General features: G+C 42.3%; 1 protein-coding gene across 4 annotated transcripts in view; it reads left to right on the top strand.

Moving 5' to 3' along the window:
- Positions 1 to 630: 630 nt before the first annotated feature.
- The window catches only part of LOC106611262 (uncharacterized), a 38,207-nt gene continuing 17,457 nt past the window's right edge, over positions 631 to 21,380 (top strand). For 2 of the 4 annotated variants that reach the window (XM_082955754.1, XM_014211276.3), the window contains exons 1-9: positions 631 to 759; positions 3,228 to 3,391; positions 8,287 to 8,459; positions 8,932 to 9,070; positions 10,843 to 11,013; positions 12,083 to 12,238; positions 12,596 to 13,087; positions 15,138 to 15,274; positions 18,087 to 18,261. In XM_082955754.1, coding sequence (XP_082811880.1) covers positions 3,242 to 3,391; positions 8,287 to 8,459; positions 8,932 to 9,070; positions 10,843 to 11,013; positions 12,083 to 12,238; positions 12,596 to 13,087; positions 15,138 to 15,274; positions 18,087 to 18,261 — 1,593 coding nt within the window. In that variant the 5' untranslated portion in view covers positions 631 to 759; positions 3,228 to 3,241. Of the gene's footprint in view, positions 760 to 1,208; positions 1,317 to 3,227; positions 3,392 to 8,286; positions 8,460 to 8,931; positions 9,071 to 10,842; positions 11,014 to 12,082; positions 12,239 to 12,595; positions 13,088 to 15,137; positions 15,275 to 18,086; positions 18,262 to 21,380 lie in introns of those variants that run through there. The other 2 variants (XM_045723613.2, XM_082955755.1) reach the window with 2 other exon arrangements.

Here is a 21,380-nt window from a genome sequence, read left to right as displayed (position 1 = left end):
ATACATGCAGCTGTAGGTTATTTCTTCACCAGACAACAGTTTACATGAACACGTTTTGTGAAACCATACACTACCTTTGCCATTCCATTTTGAATAGAGGAGGAGTCGGTAAAGGAATATATTTTCCTGCATCACTCAATGTGGATATTGTTGATGATGAAAATAAAATAATGTATTTATTGTATAATTTGGTGGTAATAAAATATTGATTACATGTGTTTCATGCTAAATGTTGCTGTTTGAAATTATTTTCAACTGACAATTGTGTAAGCAATAATTCCAACTGTTCAGAGACTATACACCGACTCATCACACGATTTACAGTAGGCCACACTCACTGGTCGCATCGCGTTCCCATATGACGCATAAATCAATGGTTGCTTGCTACGTTATTGACTGTCGTTGACTGACAGATTGCTATAACATATGATATGATTAGCTGATACGTAAAATACCTCTCCAGGCTTTGTAAAACCTGGCAGGCGTCAACAACGTCTGGGCAGAGGAACGCGCCCAGTATGTCTACTCTCCAGGGTACGCCTTTCAGTTTGAATTGTTGACGTAGGACGCTCACGCCCCACGATTATCAGTTGCGGATTTGCTGCTCTCCTCTGGCTAAATCTGGTCGGCCAGCCAATGCAGATATAGTAGAGAGGCATCTGCCTGTACTTCCTGTGTATGCTACAAGTTTACAGTACATATCAGCTCATTTGTGTTCAGGCACGCTAGTTGCTACTTTCACCAGATGCACAGGTATCGGTAAGTCTGTTCTTCATTTCATATCGACTATTATTTCGGTTATCGATAGGGCAGTTTGTGTTATGGATATTTGTACAGAAAAGAGCATGATAAATGATGGACTCCATCGTTACAAGATCCCTTGTTCGACTACAGTAGGCCTAGCCTAGGAATAGTATGTATATCCCGCTATAGGTTATATCCCAATATCAAACGTTTTAATTTGAAACCTCTTTGGTTATAGCTATAAAGGTTTACAAATGTCCTGAAATAGATTTTTGCTCCAGTCGTTATTCTGCTATTTCCATAAAAGTTATTTGGACTTCTTCGGTTAACGAATGCCGATCGTCTCAGTCAACACATAATTATAACGCCGTCTGAGATTGATACAATGTAGCCTTGATGAAGAGCGCGTGAAAAGTAGCAGTCGGTCGCGAGCTTATTTACGTTTACGAAGCTTGAGCTGTCAGACAGCAGATGTCGCGAGGAGGGGAGGGGCGCAGCCTACTTGTAAACTCTCAAAATACACTTTTTAACTTTGTCTATTAGACTTTATTATTATTGACTTTGGAACATCGGTAAGTTTAGTTCATCCATTAAAATATCGCATTAATTACTATTGTATGGTTTTGTTCATGTTATTCTTCATTCACAGAGAATATTAAAAGATTCGCTGTAGACAGAGGAACTTGGGGCTTATTATGAGGAATTTTGTGGTGGGGGAAAATGAGTCACGCAGGAAAATTGCTCATTCGGGCCGATTTTGTGTCTTCCCTGCGGTGCCCTTCAAACCGCCCTTCTTTCCTTCCTAACATTGTATTGTCATGACTAGGCCTGCAATGCATTCTATTCTATTATTTTATATTATATTCTTACCTTGGGAGAGTAGTATAAACATTGAAAGTACTGTCTTTTACACTCATACAGACCATCATGTCAAATAGATTGATAACACCTCATTACACTACAACGTCATTGTTAGTTCACATTCCACTTGTATGCTAATTGGTCATAGGTATGCTTTAATGCACCACCCTCATTCCTTCATAGCCGGATTCAACAGTGCAGCACTGACTGAAGTATGTTGATTACACCCTTCAATGATTTATTTTGTGGTGTGTTCTTTGATCAGACGAGTTATGTTATGTAGGCTGTGTGAGCGATCCTCCCAAGTAAAGTAATGCTATGTCTTCTCTGAAGAAACCGTGGAGCCAAGAAGTAGGCCTAGACCTAGGCAGTGATATTGTTGGACACACCTAACTCATTCAAGGGTTTTTCTTTATTTGTACTATTTTCCACGTTATAGAATAATAATGAAGACATAAACACAATGAAATAACACATGGAATCATGTAGTAACCAAAAAAGTGTTGAACAAATCAAAATATATTTGAGATTCTTCAAAGTAGCCACCCTTTGCGTTGATGACAGCTTTGCACACTTTTGGCATTGTCTCAACCAGCTTCATGAGGTTGTCACCTGGAATGCATAGTCACCTGGAATGCATTTCAGTTAACAGGTGTGCTTTGTTAAATGTTAATTTGTGGAATTTATTTTCTTTTTAATGCGTTTGAGCCAATCAGTTGTGTTGTGACAAGGTAGGGGTGGTATACAGAAGATAGCCCTGTTTGGTAAATGACCAAGTCTGTGGTTTCTCTTTGCTAATTTGAGCTGTTCTTGCCATAATATGGACTTGGTATTTTACCAAATAGGGCTATCTTCTGTATACCAACCCTACCTTGTCACAGCACAACTGAGTGGCTCAAACGCATTAAGAGGGAAAGAAATTCCACAAATTAACTTTTAACAAGGCACACCTGTTAATTGTTATGCATTCCCGGTGACGAACTCATGAACCTGGTTGAGAGAATGCCATGAGTGTGCAAAGCTGTCATCAAGGCGAAGGGTGGCTACTTTGAAGAATCTCAAATATAACATATATTTTGATTTAACACTTTTTTGGTTACTACATCAGTCCATATGTGTTATTTCATAGTTTTGATGTCTTCACTATTATTTTACAATGTAGAAGTAGTAAAAATAAAGAAAAACCCTTGAATGAGTAGGTGTGTCCAAACTTTTGACTGATACCTATACTGTACATTCAGAATTTACAGCTGTGAGTCAGTTGGTTGCAACATGAGGAAAAAAAGACATGCAGCAGTATCACTTCTATACTTCTGTGTTGTTGGTGGTAGTCTATCTCCAGTTGATCATCTGACAAAAGCTTTCTATTTACTAATGGGCTCTGCACACACACACACACACACACACACACACACACACACACACACACACACACACACACACACACACACACACACACTTCCTTTTAAATACCTATCTTCTCTGTACTTCACCACAGGCAGAATTTGAGAGCGGTTACATTTCTTTAGCCCCATTATTCAGCTGTTTACCAAAACAAGTGGTGGGGTGGCTGTTGTTGTTTTTCGAATGCCTGTTTTAAATGTCTCTCCTCTCCTCCACAGGCTGGTGTGTCCAGATGACTCATCAGGAGCAGCAGGAGATCCTCTTTAGGGAGAGCCTGGAGGCAGCTATGTCCTGGATGAAGGCCGTCCAGGAGCGGCTCCGGCTCAACGACAACACCCAGGGCCCCCGGGCCGCCCTTGAGGCCAGACTCAGAGAGACAGAGGTGAGACCCAACCCGAACCAACTACTGACCCAACCACTGACACTACTAACTACTCCTGACACTACTAACTACTCCTGACACTACTAACTACTCCTGACACTACTAACTACTCCTGACACTACTAACTACTCCTGACACTACTAACTACCCCTGGCACTACTAACTACCACTGGCACTACTAACTACCACTGGCACTACTAACTACCACTGGCACTACTAACTACTCCTGACACTACTAACTACTCCTGACACTACTAACTACTCCTGACACTACTAACTACTCCTGGCACTACTAACTACCACTGACACAACCTACCACTGACACAACCTACCACTGACACTACTAACTACTCCTGTCACTACTAATTACTATTGACACTACTCCTGACACTACTAACTACTCCTGACACTACTAACTACTCCTGACACTACTAACTACTCCTGACACTACTAACTACTCCTGGCACTACTAACTACTCCTGGCACTACTGACACTACTAACTACTCCTGACACTACTAACTACCCCTGACACTACTAACTACCCCTGACACTACTAACTACTCCTGACACTACTAACTACCACTGACACTACTAACTACCCCTGACACTACTAACTACCCCTGACACTACTAACTACCCCTGACACTACTAACTACCCCTGACACTACTAACTACCCCTGACACTACTAACTACCCCTGACACTACTCACTACCACTGACACTACTCACTACTACTGACACTACTAACTACTCCTGACACAGGCTCAGAGAGACAGGGTTGCGTCTCACCCTGTCTCTCTGAGCCTGTGTCAGTGCTTAGTTAGGGTTGGGTCTCACCCTGTCTCTCTGAGCCTGTGTCAGTACTTAGTTAGGGATGGGTCTCACCCTGTCTCTCTGAGCCTGTGTCAGTACTTAGTTAGGGATGGGTCTCACCCTGTCTCTCTGAGCCTGTGTCAGTACTTAGTTAGGGATGGGTCTCACCCTGTCTCTCTGAGCCTGTGTCAGTACTTAGTTAGGGATGGGTCTCACCCTGTCTCTCTGAGCCTGTGTCAGTACTTAGTTAGGGTTGGGTCTCACCCTGTCTCTCTGAGCCTGTGTCAGTACTTAGTTAGGGATGGGTCTCACCCTGTCTCTCTGAGCCTGTGTCAGTACTTAGTTAGGGATGGGTCTCACCCTGTCTCTCTGAGCCTGTGTCAGTGCTTAGTTAGGGTTGGGTCTCACCAACTAACTAACGACTGACTCTAACTACAGACAGGCTCAGAGAGCCAGTGAGACCAAACCCTGTCTCTCTGAGCCTGTGACAGTAGTTAGTGTCAGTGGTAGTTAGTAGTGTCAGTAGTTTAAGGTTGGGTCTCACTGTCTCTCTGAGTCTGTGTCAGTAGTTAGAGTAAGGCCCAACCCTAACTAAGTACTGACACAGGCTCAGAGAGACAGGGTGAGACCCAAACCTAACTAAGTACTGACACAGGCTCAGAGAGACAGGGTGAGACCCAAACCTAACTAAGTACTGACACAGGCTCAGAGAGACAGGGTGAGACCCATCCCTAACTAAGTACTGACACAGGCTCAGAGAGACAGGGTGGGACCCATCCCTAGGGTGGGACCCATCCCTAACTAAGTACTGACACAGGCTCAGAGAGACAGGGTGAGACCCATCCCTAACTAAGTACTGACACAGGCTCAGAGAGACAGGGTGAGACCCATCCCTAACTAAGTACTGACACAGGCTCAGAGAGACAGGGTGGGACCCATCCCTAACTAAGTACTGACACAGGCTCAGAGAGACAGGGTGGGACCCATCCCTAACTAAGTACTGACACAGGCTCAGAGAGACAGGGTGAGACCCATCCCTAACTAAGTACTGACACAGGCTCAGAGAGACAGGGTGAGACCCATCCCTAACTAAGTACTGACACAGGCTCAGAGAGACAGGGTGAGACCCATCCCTAACTAAGTACTGACACAGGCTCAGAGAGACAGGGTGGGACCCATCCTTAACTAAGTACTGACACAGGCTCAGAGAGACAGGGTGGGACCCATCCCTAACTAAGTACTGACACAGGCTCAGAGAGACAGGGTGAGACCCATCCCTAACTAAGTACTGACACAGGCTCAGAGAGACAGGGTGGGACCCATCCCTAACTAAGTACTGACACAGGCTCAGAGAGACAGGGTGGGACCCATCCCTAACTAAGTACTGACACAGGCTCAGAGAGACAGGGTGAGACCCATCCCTAACTAAGTACTGACACAGGCTCAGAGAGACAGGGTGAGACCCATCCCTAACTAAGTACTGACACAGGCTCAGAGAGACAGGGTGGGACCCATCCCTAACTAAGTACTGACACAGGCTCAGAGAGACAGGGTGAGACCCATCCCTAACTAAGTACTGACACAGGCTCAGAGAGACAGGGTGGGACCCATCCCTAACTAAGTACTGACACAGGCTCAGAGAGACAGGGTGAGACCCAACCCTAACTAAGTACTGACAGTAACTACTGACATAAGCACAGAGAGACAGGGTTGGGTCTCACCATAACTAACTACTGACACTGCTAACTACTGACACTAACTACTAGGGCTGGGCAATATGGCCAAAACGTATCACAGAATTTATAACATTTTTTAATGGTGTTTTATGTTTTTGAATAATACCATTTCTAACTTTGCTTTATGAGCAGTGAGTGACCCTACAGTGGCAAGACATACATTCTAAGTGATTTCAATGGGTCTTTCTCCATTTTGATTGTTTTATACTGTTCAGGTCAACTTCAACCAAAACAAATTTCCTGCATTTCCATCAATTTCTGCATTTCCTGCACTCATTTGAGAACATTTTCACTCTGCCACGTAGCACAATATGGGCAATTTTTAACCAAATGTTGCAATTGTGATTCGACTTGCTATTTAGATCTAAACACTTGAGTGAACTTGTAAATAGAAAGTTCATTCTAATTCTATAGTTAGAATATAAATAATAGTGAGCACTTTGAATTCAGTGGTGTTTGACATAACAATGAATGAAATTGCCAGGGAGGAGTTAATGTGACAAGGTAGGAACCAATGTGATGGTCAGTTTTTCCCAGGGAACCCTATAATCTTTGGCTACATTAAATATTTCTTCATGTAGCCAACATATTCATGCTTCGCCTATTCCTCTTTGACAGAGAGAGAGGCCAAACATTCAAATACCGTTATAGAAGGTAGGAATGCCTTTCCAACAGTCTTGAAGGAGTTCTCACATATGCTGAGCACTTGTTGGCTGCTTTTCCTTCACTCTGCGGTCCAACTCATCCCAACCTATCTCAATTGGGTTGAGGTTGGGTAATTGTGGAGGCCAGGTAATCTGATGCAGCACTCCATCACTCTCCTTCTTGTTCAAATAGGCCTTACACAGCCTGGAGGTGTGTGTTGGGTTATTGTCCTGTTGAAAGAAATTATAGTCCCACTAAGCGCAAACCAGATGGGAAGGCACATCGCTGCAGAATGCTGTGGTAGCCACGCTGGTTAAGTGTGTCTTGAATTCTAAATAAATCACCCAACAGTGTCACCAGCAAAGCACCATTACACCTCCTCCTCCATGCTTCACGGTGGGAATCACACATGTGGAGATCATCCGTTCACCTACTCTGCATCTCAATGTTCATTGCTCGTCTTTCTTGGCCCAAGCAAGTCTCTTCTTATTATTGGTGTCCTTTAGTAGTGGTTTCTTTGCAGCAATTCGACCATGAAGGCCTGATTCATGCAGTCTATTCTGAACAGTTGATGTTGAGATGTGTCTGTTACTTGAACTCTGTAAAGGTAAAGGGGGATACCTAGCATTTATTTGGGCTGCAATTTCTGAGGCTGGTAACTCTATTGAACTTATCCTCTGCAGCAGAGGTAACTCTGGGTCTTCCTTTCCTGTGGTGGTCCTCATGAGAGCCAGTTTCATCATAGCGCTTGATGGTTTTTGTGACTGCACTTGAAGAAACTTTCAAAGTTCTTGAAATTTTCCAGATTGACTGACCTTCATGTCTTAAAGTAATGATGGACTGTTGTTTCTCTTTGCTTTTTTGAGCTGTTCTTGCCATAATATGGACTTGGTTTTTTGCCAAATAGGGCTATCTTCTGTATACCACCCATACCTTGTCACAACACAACTGATTGGCTCAAACGCATTAAGAAGGAAAGAAATTACACAAATGAACTTTTAACAAGGCACACCTGTTAATTGAAATGCCTTCTTGGTGACTACCTCATTAAGCTGGTTGAGAGAATGCCAAAAGTGTGCAAAGCTGTCATCAAGGCAAAGGGTGGCTACTTTGAAGAATCTCAAATATAGAATATATTTTAATTTGTTAAACACTTTTTTGGGGTACTACATGATTCCATATGTGTTATTTAATAGTTTTGATGTCTTCACTATTATTCTACAATGTAGAAAATAATAAAAATAAAGAAAAACCCTTGAATGAGTAGGTGTGTCCAAACTTTTGACTGGTACTGTAGTAAAATACCGCTATACTGCCCAGCCCTACTGACACAGGCTCAGAGAGACAGCGTGACCGAGGGTCAAATACCTGTTTCCCACTATTGAGCCAGCCTCAACCATACTGTGCAGGCTCGGATACATCTTTTCACATTGTCCTTTCCAGCATGGCTGTGGTTATGGCTGTCCTCAACTGGCCACTCAACTTTAAACCCTGTAATACAGTAGAACCTTGGTATGTGAAACCAGAGCCGGCCTCTACATTAGTTTAATTCCAACTCTCCTTTTTCGTTCCGTTGCTTCCACCATTCTCTCAGGTTTGTTTCCCTCGAGGGAAGCTTCTGTATGCTTGATCACATTATTATCTCTCATCACAAAATTCTTGATCTCATCAAGCCTCTCCTGTGTGTTATTGGTGGTCAGAAAATCCACCAGTCGGAGCACGAGGGTCATGTGAAGTTTGACAAGGTGCTTGTGGCTGCAGAGGTCTTACTGCAGGACGGTAACCAGGAGACGAGGAACATCACCCACGCCAGACTCAAAGAACTCAAAGCATTATGGGAGGAGACCTGCACCTACATCATCCACTGCCACAGGTAGGCTAACTCATGACTCCTCCACGACCCCTATGACCTTCCATGACTTCTATGAGAGCTGAAAATGGCAGGTGAATTACTATAATGTTTCTTTAAAAAGAAACCACAATTAGTATTAAGCCTCCTTTCTCTTTTAGAAAGAGAGTCGTCCGTGTGTAGACACCAGGATATGTTACCAACACATGGATAATGTAGGCATGAGTGAATATATTCCTTCCAGTAGTTTACACATATTTTTTTAATTACATAGTCACAGCAGAAGGCCTTGTTTAAAAAAATATATATTTTTTTTAAGCCATATAGCTACACATATCAGTTTTCGGAGGTCTATTGTGTGTCACCTTGAATATGCCTTCATAAATGCTTAAGTATTTCATAATGAAATACTTATTGATAATTGTATATAAATCGTTTATACATGCTTGTTCATGATTATAAAGTCTTACCTACCATTCCATCTCCTCTTCCTCAGCCGTATAGAGTGGGTGTGGCTGCACTGGAGTGAGTACCTGAAGGCGTATGAGGAGTTTGAGATGTGGCTGGTCAGCGTGCGTCGCAGTCTGGAGCCAGAGGTGGAGCTGCAGCTGGGGGTGAAGGAGAAATTGTGGCAGGTGAGCAAACACACCAGGTGTTGGGTGTCAACAATAGTGATGTTTAGCCAGGGGAAGAGAGGTAATACTACTGGTACCATTTCAGTAGCCTAGCTTGAACTGTGTTGATAGGCTGTTAGATTCCTACTTCTTGTAGGAAGCCATCTCTGAGTTCATAGTTGAAAACTCTAGCCACATAAATTTAACCAATGAATGCTGCCTATTAAACCTATAGAAGAGCTAGCTTGCTGATGCACAAAGTTCCAGCTGGAAAGTGTCCAATGGGTCGTTCTTCAATTACGGTGGCATTTGGGATTGACATTTTGGAAATAATGAACTTCATTTTTCTACATTTGTATTTATTTAAATGTATTTGGGTACATCTTCCTATTCTAAATCAACTGATATGGTAGCTTAATTACTTTAAATCATTTGTACCATTTAAGATAACATTGTGCCACCAGTAAGAGTAGTAAATAGACATTTTTTGGTAAATGAGGATTTTCTGAAATGGAGGCAAGAAAGGCTCAAATCTAAGGTCATCAACCCTTTAAATGTAATTTACTAAAGTGATTTGATTAATCATTTTGCTCACAATGTTATTTCTCTTCATTTAAATTGACTAACACCAAGTGACAATTTGGATTTCGACCCACCAAATGATCAATGGAATCCTCAAATTAGCTAATAATTTTCTTTAATATAGACCTCTACCCCGATAACAGTTTGTCACTGGAGAGAATGCTCAAGGTCCTTGTATATCTTTGTAATGAGTCATTTTCAAGGTGGTAACACCAATGACATAAAACTGAGGGACAGATGTTATACTAGTAAAAAAAAAAAGTATTTTATTATCCTAATGTATTGCTCTATACCTGATCTATACAGTACATGAAATACCTTTGTTTACTTTATAGCACTCAAAATAATAGATACACTATATATGCAAAAGTATGTGGACACCCCTTCAAATCAGTGGATTTGGCTCTTTCAGCCACACCCATTGCTGACAGGTGAATGAAATCGAGCACACAGCCATGCAATCTGCATAGACAAACATTGGCATTAGAATGGCCTTACAAAAGAGCTCAGTGGTTCGGGCTAGGCCCCTTAGTTCCAGTGAAGGGAAATCTTACCGCTACAGCATACGGTGACATTCTAGATGATTCTGTGCTTCCAACTTTGTGGCAACAGTTTGGGGGAAGACCCTTTCCTGTTTTAGCATGACATTGCCCCCATGCACAAAACGAGGTCCATACAGAAATAGTTTGTTGAGATCGGTGTGGAAGAACTTGACTGGCCTGCACTGAGCCCTGACCTCATCCCCATCAAACACCATTGGGATGAATTGGTATGCCAACTGTGAGCCAGGACTAATAGCCCAGCATCAGTGCTGACCTCACTAATGCTCTTGTGGCTAAATGGAAGCAAGTCTCCACAGTAATGTTACAACATATAGTGGAAAGCCTTCCCAGAAGATGGGAGGCTGTTATAGCAGCAAAGGGGGGACCAACTCCATATTAATACCCATGATTTTGGAATGAGATGTTGAACAAGCAGGTGTCCACATACTTTTGGTCATGTAGTGTATCTCTAAATCCCCAAAACATGTCACTACGACTCTACACATCACTACTGGGACAAGCCAATGTGCTTAGCCCAAGCCCTTTAAATAATGCATAAACATAACTTTTTGCAGTATAAAGGACTTGCATTATGTTTTATTATAGATACAAATTTCAAAAGCCACCCTAATGTAATGTAATCTAACGTGTGTGTGGTGTGTGTTCCAGGTGGACAACCAGCGCATCCTGCTGAGTGACGTCCAGAACCAGGCACTGTTGCTGGAGAGGCTGGTGGACGAGGCTGCAGCGCTGAACAACCGCATCCAGGATCCCAGTGTGGACCAGGAAGCACAGGAGAGACTCCAGCTGGCCTATAACAGCATACGGGACAAAGCTGAGGTGTGTGTGTTTGCGTGTGTAGTATAATGGAGGCTTTCTGATGACTCTCATTCAAAGTCTTTCCACCCATCCCCTCGATTTCTCTGCTCAAAACCCAGGCTAGCATTCCTGTATAGAGCTAAGGGATATAATGTGTACACCACGATTACTGTCAGGGTAGGCTATATAGCAAACATAATGTAATGATTAAAACCTTGTTGCCGTTGTAATCGCATACAGACAGACAGGCAGGCAGACAGACAGACAGGCAGACAGGCTGACGGCTGCAGAGTACATTAACTTCTACGTTCTCAGAGTTAAGTCTGTGTCTCTGAATGTTGTTGGTAAATACTCTTCAATTTGTGCTAAGCTTTCTTTTGTTGTATAGTTTCTCTGTTCTCTTTTTCACACTATCAAGACAATGCCATTCCTGTTTCTATCTGCGTTTCATTGCTCTTTGAAACATCTGACAGGACGGAGCCAACAATAGTCCTCTCCTCTGTCTCTCTCTCTTTTCAAAAGGTCTTTCGGTGCTCCTGGCCCATTTGAACATCCTTTAGCTCGTGGCAGAGCCGTGTGTTTGGTCCAAGGGGGAATGTCATTGTAATGATTGATGTTCTCTTTCATATTGAAGTTGTTGCTTAATAGAGGAGCACATTTCTTCCCCTACACTTCGAAAGAAGATGGACCAGCTAGTTCTAATCTAAGTTAAATAAAATGCTATTCTGAATAAGATGCTATTCTACTATTCCCCAGTACACCAATGAGGTTTCTTTATTCAAAGCTATTTGCATGTATCTGCTCCATATTGATAAGGGTTTCTTTCCTTTTATTAGCTCATTCTCTGGTTCCGTTATTGTCATAGAGCATCGTGGACCCCAGGAAGACTAACTGCTGCTTCAGCAGTAGCTAATGGGGATCCTCATAAAATAGTAAATACTGAATTAGTGTTTAAAAATTTTTTTTTTTAGAAAGGTTACTTGGCTTTTAAAGGGGCAAACTGGGATTTGAAAAACAACAATCAATGGCTATATCACACATTTTTAAGTGAAAAAATATATGTACTAATCCCAGATTTTAATTTCAACAGGAGAGGCTGTCGGTGCTGCAGAAGATGGCTGAAGAGCACCAGATGTACCAGAGAGACGTCCTGAAGTTCCAGGCCTGGCTGGTGTCCAAGACTAAGGAGCTCAACACCCTCACTGAGACAGAGGACACAGCCGAGAACAAACTCCGAGCCCTACAGGTGAGAGAAGTACACCCTAGTCACATGACTTCTGGGAGGGACAGGTGAGAGAAGTACACCCTAGTCACATGACTTCTGGGAGGGACAGGTGAGAGTTTACTCTAGTCACGTCACTGTTCTTTTATTACCTTCTGGTTTTTTTGTTTAATATTGTTTTACTGTAAAGTGTGTTGCAATTTGAAATGCATTTTAAATAAGGTTTGATTTGACTTGATTTGATTCTGCTGGGAGGGACACATACCATGCTAAGAACAACCTGTAATTTCCTTAGTTTTGTGTCATGGATTTGAAAGAATATGATAAAGGGTCAGTAGGGTAGAGAATCAGGACACAGCCTAACCCTTTCTCCTCTGTCAGACCCTGGATGACAACGTGGCCAGTGAAGAGAGGACGCTGCAGCACATCGAGGTCATGGCGGAGGCAGTGCGGGCCAACACGTCCCCCGGGGGGGCGGATGTGGTGGTGGAGGAAGCAGAGGAGCTGCGTCTGGACTGGCAGAGGCTGAGACAGAGCCTGTGTGAGGTTGGAGAGGGCCTGAAGAGCAGCCTGGACTCTCAGAGCCAGTACCAGAGCCGCTGCCAGCGCCTGGGGGAGGACATCGGGCAGCTCCGGGGCCTGCTCCACAGACTGACCAGAGACCTGGAGACAGCCAGGGAGGGAGACAGGACCAGAGACCTGGAGACAGCCAGGGAGGGAGACAGGACCAGAGACCTGGAGACAGCCAGGGAGGGAGACAGGACCAGAGACCTGGAGACAGCCAGGGAGGGAGACAGGACCGGAGATCTGGAGACAGCCAGGGAGGTAGACAGGATTGAGGAACAGATGGTTGGGCAGTGGAGGAAATACATGGTGGGTTTGGGCTCACTCTCTCTATTACTTCCTGTATCATCTCTCTCTCTGACAGTTCTCTATGCCACTTTCACTCCTCAACCCTATGGTTTACAGCTTTAGTTACTAGCTACAACAAGGGTTTGACACTGCATGGGTGGTTGCTCTAACTATTACTTGGCAGGAATTGCCCTCTGGCTGAATGCCTGGGAGAGGTGTGGTGGAAATGAGAGAGAAGATAATGATTGTGGGCTGGTATTGTAACCTTACAGTAAAAACGTACATGTTGTGGGCAGGTGTGGTAGGACAGGTTCCAACAGTCTATGTGTATCAATAGTTTAAAGTCGCTTATTTTTGTTATTTATTGTACTTCATCCTCACTGATGTGAATAAATGGGACAGATGAAAGGAAATGCCTCCATAGGCTTTCAGTACATTGCTTACACCTGTCCTGTCTCTTCAGTAGGTTAGTGTTTTTCATCATGAATCTTATTCTGGAGGCAGCTCTGCAGTGTTCACTAGCTGGCACAGCCACAATGTCATGAAATCTGATTTTAAACCTAACCTTAACCCTGACCTTAACCAAATTGATAAGCCTAACCTTAAATTAAGACCAAAAAGCTCAAATTTTTGTTCATACATTTTTTACAATATAGACAATTTTTAATTTGCAGCTGGCCTATCTAAGGGGAAATTGCTCAGTTCTGCCTCCAACTCATGACAATAAACGTCAACCTGCGTCTGTTCAGATCAGTGAAGATGGAGTCTAGGAAGTGAGTCTAGGAAGTGAGTCTAGGAAGTGAGTCTAGGAAGTGAGTCTAGGAAGCCACTGTAGAATATTTTGATCAGACTGAGAAGCCAAAGCTGGCAGATGAGGCAAGCAGTTCTTAACCACTCTTTTAATCCTCAACAAACAAAAGCATTCTTGACAATTCACCTTAGTGGAATGAAAGCAGCAGGCACCAAGAGCCCCCTGAGGCTGTAATCGGTTAACTCTGGCAAAGGAGGAAATTAATTGGGCGTGCCCCAAGGGTCACTACTGAGGCCCCTCTTGTTCAGCCTGTACATTAATGATCTGCCTTCTGTCTGTACTGGATCTGAAGTTCAAATGTATGCAGATGATACAGTGATATATGTGCATGCAAAGAGCAAACAACAAGCTGCACAAGAACTCACTACTGTAATGGTCCAGGTTACAAAGTGGCTCAGTGACTCATGTTTGCATCTCAATGTGAAAAAAACAGTCTGCATGTTGTTCACAAAGAGGACAACTGATGCTACTGAGCCAGATGTCTGTGTGTCAGGGGAGAAGCTCCAGGTGGTATTCCATGTTAAGTACCTTGGCATCATACTTGATTCCAACCTCTTTAAAAAAAAAAAAAAGCAAAGCAGGCGAAAAGGGGAACTCAAATAGCCAAATTCAACCTAGCTAATTTGCAATTCATATGAAATTGTTTGACTAAAGAGGTAGCAAAACTGTACTTCAATGCTATGATATTCCCCCACTTATTATACTGCTTGACTAGTTGGACCCAAGCTCGCTGTACAACATTCAGAATGTCTACAAACAGGCTCTCAACGTGCTTGATTGAAAGCTCAATATCCATCATCACTGTTACATCCTCAGAAAGCACGAGTTCCTGAGTTGGGAAAATCTTGTGCAATACACTGACGCATGTCTTGTATTCAAGGAAAAGCACCTTTCGTCAATCTGCTTTCTCTGGAATACACTGACATCAGACACACACAACTGCACCACCTATCACACCTTCACAAAAAAACATTAAGACATGGCTAAAGGCCAATCAGACTTGTGAACATAAAAAAATAAATGAACTCAAACTCAAGTTGGTGTTTATGCCAATTTGGTTGTTGATGTTGGTGTGTGATTGTTTGGGTGTAGAGAATGAGCTGCCAGGTGGTCTAGCCTTGTCTCTGGATATGTCCCAAATGGTTCCCTATTCCATTTATAATGCACTACTTTTGACCAGGGCTCAAAAAGGTAATATGCACTGTGATGTGTATTTTTCCTTTTTTCCTTATTTCTCTCTGTTGGTATTCCTCCACTCAGAACATCCGGAATACTTTATTGGCAGAGGAATCTCAGGTGGAGCACCTCAAGGCCCAGCTTAAAGAACTCTTCCGCTTTTCCCAAGATTCGCAGCATCTCTCTGATGACGTCCTGGCTGTGGTGAAAGAACAGCAGAGGTGAGTTGACATGGAGGATGTGTCCCAAATGGAACCATATCCCCTATTTAGTATACTACTTTTGACCAGAGCCTTATCGGCACTGGTAAAAGGTAGTGAACTACGCCTCCCGAGTGGCGCAGTGGTCTAAGGCTAGAAATTCAGGGTTCGAGTCCAGGCTTTATCGCAGCCGACTGCGACCGTGATACCCATGGGCGGCGCACAATTGGCCCAGCGTCGTCCGGATTAGGGGAGGGTTTGGCCAGCAGGGATGTTCTTGTCCCATCGCTCTCTAGCAACTCCTGTGGAGTTCCGGGCGCAATGCACGCTAACACGATCGCCGGGTGTACCGTGTTTCCCCTGACACATTGGTGCGGCTGTCTTCCGGGTTAAGCGGGTATTGTGTCAAGAAGCAGTGCAGCTTGGTTGGATTGGGTTGGGTTTCGGGAGGACGCATGGCTCTCGACCTTCGCCTCTCGAAAGTCCGTATGGGAGTTGCAGCGATGGGACAAGACTAACTCCCTGTGGCTCAGTCGGTAGAGCATGGTGTTTGCAACGCCAGCATGGTGTGTGCAATGCCAGGGTTGTGGGTTCGATTCCCACGGGGGGCCAGTACAATTTTTATTTTTATTTTTTTAAATGAATGTATGTATTCACTACTGTAAGTCGCTCTGGATAAGAGCGTCTGCTAAATGACTAAAATGTAAAAAAATATATATATATTTTTAAAGGTAGTGAAGTATAATGGGAATGCATCATTATCCATACTCTAAGATACTTCATATTAACTAATGTGAGAGAGTTGGGGAGGTGGCATCTGACATATTTGCTCTCACTCTCTTGTTCAGTGATTTCTATTCAAAGAAGGAACAAGGAGAGGAAGATGATTTTTCAGACTATTGACATTCACCTTCAGAGGGATGGTTCAGCTGAATTTGCATAAACCAACTGTCTATATAGGCCTGATGTGCTTTTTCTTCGATAGGATATCAGGTTCCATGCCTTTTCATGCTCTAACTTGTCGTAACTAATGTGACAGTTAGGAATCCTAACACCTCTGTTTGGTCTAATAAAGTGCATAACATGCGGAGATCATCCGTTCACCTACTCTGTGTCTCACAAAGACACAGCAGTTGGAACCAAAAATCTCAAATTTGGACTCATCAGACCAAAGGACAGATTTCCACCGGTCTAATATCTATTGCTCGTGTTTTGTGGCCCAAGCAATTCTCTTCTTCTTATTGGTGTCCTTTAGTAGTGGTTTCTTTGCAGCAATTCGACCATGAAGGCCTGATTCACGCAGTCTATTCTGAACAGTTGATGTTGAGATGTGTCTGTTACTTGAACTCTGTAAAGGGAAAGGGGGATACCTAGCATTTATTTGGGCTGCAATTTCTGAGGCTGGTAACTCTTTTGAACTTATCCTCTGCAGCAGAGGTAACTCTGGGTCTTCCTTTCCTGTGGCGGTCATCACAAGAGCCAGTTTCATCATAGCGCTTGATGGTTTTTGCGACTGCAATTGAAGAAACTTTGACTGACCTTCATTTCTTAAAGTAATGATGGACTGTCGTTTCTCTTTGCTTATTTGAGCTGTTCATGACATAATATGGACTAGGTCTTTTACCAAATAGGGCTATCTTCTCTATACCCCCCCCCCTACCTTGTCACAACACAACTGATTGGCTCAAACTCATTAAGAAGGAAAGAAATTCCACAAATGAACTTTTATGAAATGCATTCCAGGTGACTACCTCATGAATCTGGTTGATAGAAAGCTAAGAGTGTGCAAAGCTGTCATCAAGGCAAAGGGTGGCTACTTTGAAGAATCTCAAATATAAACTATATTTAGATTTGTTTAACACTTTTTGGAGTACTACATGATTACATATGTTATTTCATAGTTTTGATATATTCTCTATTATTATATAATGTAGAAAATAGTATCAATAAAGAAAGACCCTTGACTGAGTAGGTGTGTCCAAACTTTTGACTGGTACGGTACATTCCTCATACATGTAACCATTAACTTCTGGTGTAGCAAGTATTTCAAAGTACAACCTAACACCGTATACATGGGTATTTTTGAAATACGGACGGGATGATTTTCAATACCCTAATGCTCAGGGAGTGCGTGCTACACCGCTGCTAAGTTAATTATGTAAGATAATTTATATCTCCAGCTCAGGGGTCCAGCTATGAATCTGGAGTGGCTAGCTCCTTGATCAAGATCCTTGCTGCCTAAATTATTTTTGTGCGAAAAAACAAAATACTAAATATATATATATACATATTTACAAGGGGCGCTATATATATAAAAAAAAAATATATAAATATATATAAAAAAAATGTAAATATATATATTTACATTTACATTTTTTTATATATATTTATATATAGATTTTTTATATATATAGCGCCCCTTGTAAATATGTATATATGTATATATATATATATATATATATATTTACATATTTACAAGGGGCGCTATATATATAAAAAATATATATATAAATATATATAAAAAAATGTAAATGTAAATATATATATTTACATTTTTTTTATATATATTTATATATATTTTTTTTATATATATATAGCGCCCCTTGTGTTCACTGCCGGTAATACCGTATACCCCGGTATGAAAATCTGCATACCACCCAACCCTAGTACATGTCTTTAATTCATGTAAAGTTAAAACATACATCATTTTTTTTATCCTTTGACTCAGTGTGAAAGACAATATTTAAAAAAATCTCTTCAGCAATCTTGGTCTTTGCATGAAAAGCACCCCTATCTAACCGGTCTTATGCTCATTTCCTTTGTCCCCGTGCAGTGTGAAGTGTCGTTCTATGAAGCTGTGTGTGGACTCAGAGTTGGTGCTGAGACAAGTGCTGCAGGACCCTCTACATGGATTCTCTCAGTGGAGTCAGGTGGTCTCTCAAGTGCTGGAGTCTTCTGCTGAAGTGTCTGAGTTCTCACACGTCGCCATGCTGGTGCAGAACATCCAGGTAGGAACAGCACACTGCAGACTGCTACTGATTTTAATCAACTATTATTCCACCAGGCATGGGGAAATGTGTTTGCTCATGTGCTTAAAACTGGAATCCTAAATGGCGAAACTGCCATGTTCGTTTAGGATATTACAACAACAAACAAGTTATTGCAAAAAAATTAACACTTTTTTTTTTTTTTTTCCTCGTACATCATTGCCCGCGCGATAGAACAGCAGAATATGTACTGCAATAATGTTTTACACACTGCTGGATGCACCACACTTTCATTTCATTCACAAAGTAAAAACAATAACAGAGGTGCCTGGGCAGACAGTGGCCTTGTCTCCCCTAATGCGGATTCCATCTTTAAAAGGGATGTAGCAGGGCGTAAACAAACAACAAAATCATTTTAATACAGTAAAGTAAAATGCATAGAGAAAAAGTTAAACGCATATTTACAGTAAGAGTCACTCCCGTCAATCAAACCGCTAAACCAGGATTGTGTTCATAAGGGCGAACATTAATGTCTGAATCTCAGTAGTAACTGTGGCCCTTAAGGCCTGGAGATGATAATGAAAAGAGAAAAACAGATGATCTTCAGTATTCATGGTACCTTAATTAGGCCAGCTAGGGAAATGTAATCAGCCCTACATACAGTACTGGACAGAGATTGGCTTAGAATGCGTCCCAAATAGCACCGTATTCTCTATTTGGAGCACTATTTTTGACCAGGGAGCCGTTTGGGACACATGTCGTGGAAATTCAGTACTGAGAGAGACTTGGTAATTTCTTCAAACAATCATCTTTATTTAATATCGATTAATTATTGCATTAATGAAACTGTCAGCCCATCAGTCTTGACTGTCGGACTGAGAGTCTGAATCATACAGAGAATACCGGGTCTTTATATACCAAACCTAAAACTGCTTAAACCATGGCTGCGCCCCCCCCCCCCCCCGAGGAGGGGGGCCCCCCCGAGGAGGGGGGGGGGGGGTGTTCTACTTCTCCAGGCTAATTTCCCAGATGCAAGGATGAGAACAAACAATGGAATGTTTGTTCTATTCCTCCAGGCTATCTCTATCTCGGTGACACACACAATCTCATCTATAGAATGCAGGCCCAGTTAGACCAGAGACATATTTCTCACATGCACCACTATTGATAAACTGGAATGTGTCTGTTTGGTTTTTTATCACCAAGACATCAATCAATTGTCAGCTTCATGCTATCTCTAGTAAAAGCCATGTCCTCGACACCCAGACTAGCTGCAGGAAGCAGGAGTGGACACCATAAAACTCAGTATTAGCAGGCCAGTCTTACTCTAAGTTAAGTATATAATAGTTTACTATTAATATCAAACCAATCAGGTAAGTATGTAATTCTTTCTTTCACACGCATCCTAGCCTTCTCCATCAGAAAATGACTTCCTCCTAATATAAACTAGAGGTCGACCGACTATGATTTTATTTTTTTTCAACGCCGATACCGATTATTGGGGGCCCAAAAAAAGCCGGTACCGATTAATCGGCCGTTTTTTATTTTTATTTTTTATATATATATATTTTTTAAATGTATTTATTTATTTGTAATAATGACAATTACAACAATACTGAATGAACACTTATTTGAACTTAATATAATACATCAATAAAATCTATTTAGCCTCAAATAAATAATGAAACATGTTCAATTTGGTTTAAATAATGCAAAAACAAAGTGTTGGAGAAGAACGTAAAAGTGCAATACGTGCCATGTAAGAAAGCTAACGTTTAAGTTCCTTGCTCAGAACATGAGAACATATGAAAGCTGGTGGTTCCTTTTAACATGAGTCTTCAATATTCCCAGGTAAGAAGTTTTAGGTTGTAGTTATAGGAATTATAGGACTATTTCTCTCTATACGATTTGTATTTCAGATACCTTTGACTATTGGATGTTCTTATAGGCACTTTAGTATTGCCAGTGTAACAGTATAGCTTCCGTCCCTCTCCTCGCTCCTACCTGGGCTCGAATCAGGAACACATCGACAACAGCCACCCTCGAAGCAGCGTTACCCATGCAGAGCAAGGGGAACAACCACTCCAAGTCTCAGAGCGAGTGACGTTTGAAACGCTATTAGCGTGCACCCGGCTAACTAGCTAGCCATTTCATATTGGTTACACCAGCCTAATCTTGGGAGTTGATAGGCTTGAAGTCATAAACAGCGCAATGCATTGCGAAGGGCTTCTGGCAAAACGCACGAAAGTGCTATTTTGAATGAATGCTTACGAGCCTGCTGGTGCCTACCATCGCTCAGTCAGACTGCTCTATCAAATCATAGACTTAATTATAACATAATAACACACAGAAACACGAGCCTTAGGTCATTAATATGGTCGAATCCGGAAACTATCACGTTTATTCTTTCAGTGAAATACGGAACCGTTCCGTATTTTATCTAACGGGTGGCATCCATAAGTGTAAATGTTCCTGTTACATTGCACAACCTTCAATGTTATGTCATAATTACGTAAAATTTTGGCAAATTAGTTCGCAACGAGCCAGGCGGCCCAAACTGTTGCATATACCCTGACTCAAAAATGTTATAAAATGATTTCCATTTTAATGAGGGAAATAAGTATTTGACCCCTCTGCAAAACATGACTTAGTACTTGGTGGCAAAACCCTTGTTGGCAATCACAGAGGTCAGACGTTTCTTGTAGTTGGCCACCAGGTTTGCACAGATCTCAGGAGGGATTTTGTCCCACTCCTCTTTGCAGATCTTCTCCAAGTCATTAAGGTTTCGAGGCTGACGTTTGGCAACTCGAACCTTCAGCTCCCTCCACATATTTTCTATGGGATTAAGGTCTGGAGACCGGCTAGGCCACTCCAGGACCTTAATGTACTTCTTCTTGAGCCACTCCTTTGTTGCCTTGGCCGTGTGTTTTGGGTCATTGTCATGCTGGAATACCCATCCACGACCCATTTTCAATGCCCTGGCTGAGGGAAGGAGGTTCTCACCCAAGATTTGACAGTACATGGCCCCGTCAAATGATGCGGTGAAGTTGTCCTGTCCCCTTAGCAGAAAAACACCCCCAAAGACTGTTTCCACCTCCATGTTTGACGGTGGAGATGGTGTTCTTGGGGTCATAGGCAGC

The sequence above is a fragment of the Salmo salar genome, chromosome 09 (assembly GCF_965601325.2).
Source record: "Salmo salar chromosome 09, fSalSal1, whole genome shotgun sequence".
In the NCBI taxonomy this organism is placed as follows: domain Eukaryota; kingdom Metazoa; phylum Chordata; class Actinopteri; order Salmoniformes; family Salmonidae; genus Salmo; species Salmo salar.
This window is presented reverse-complemented; position numbering and strand designations above follow the sequence as displayed.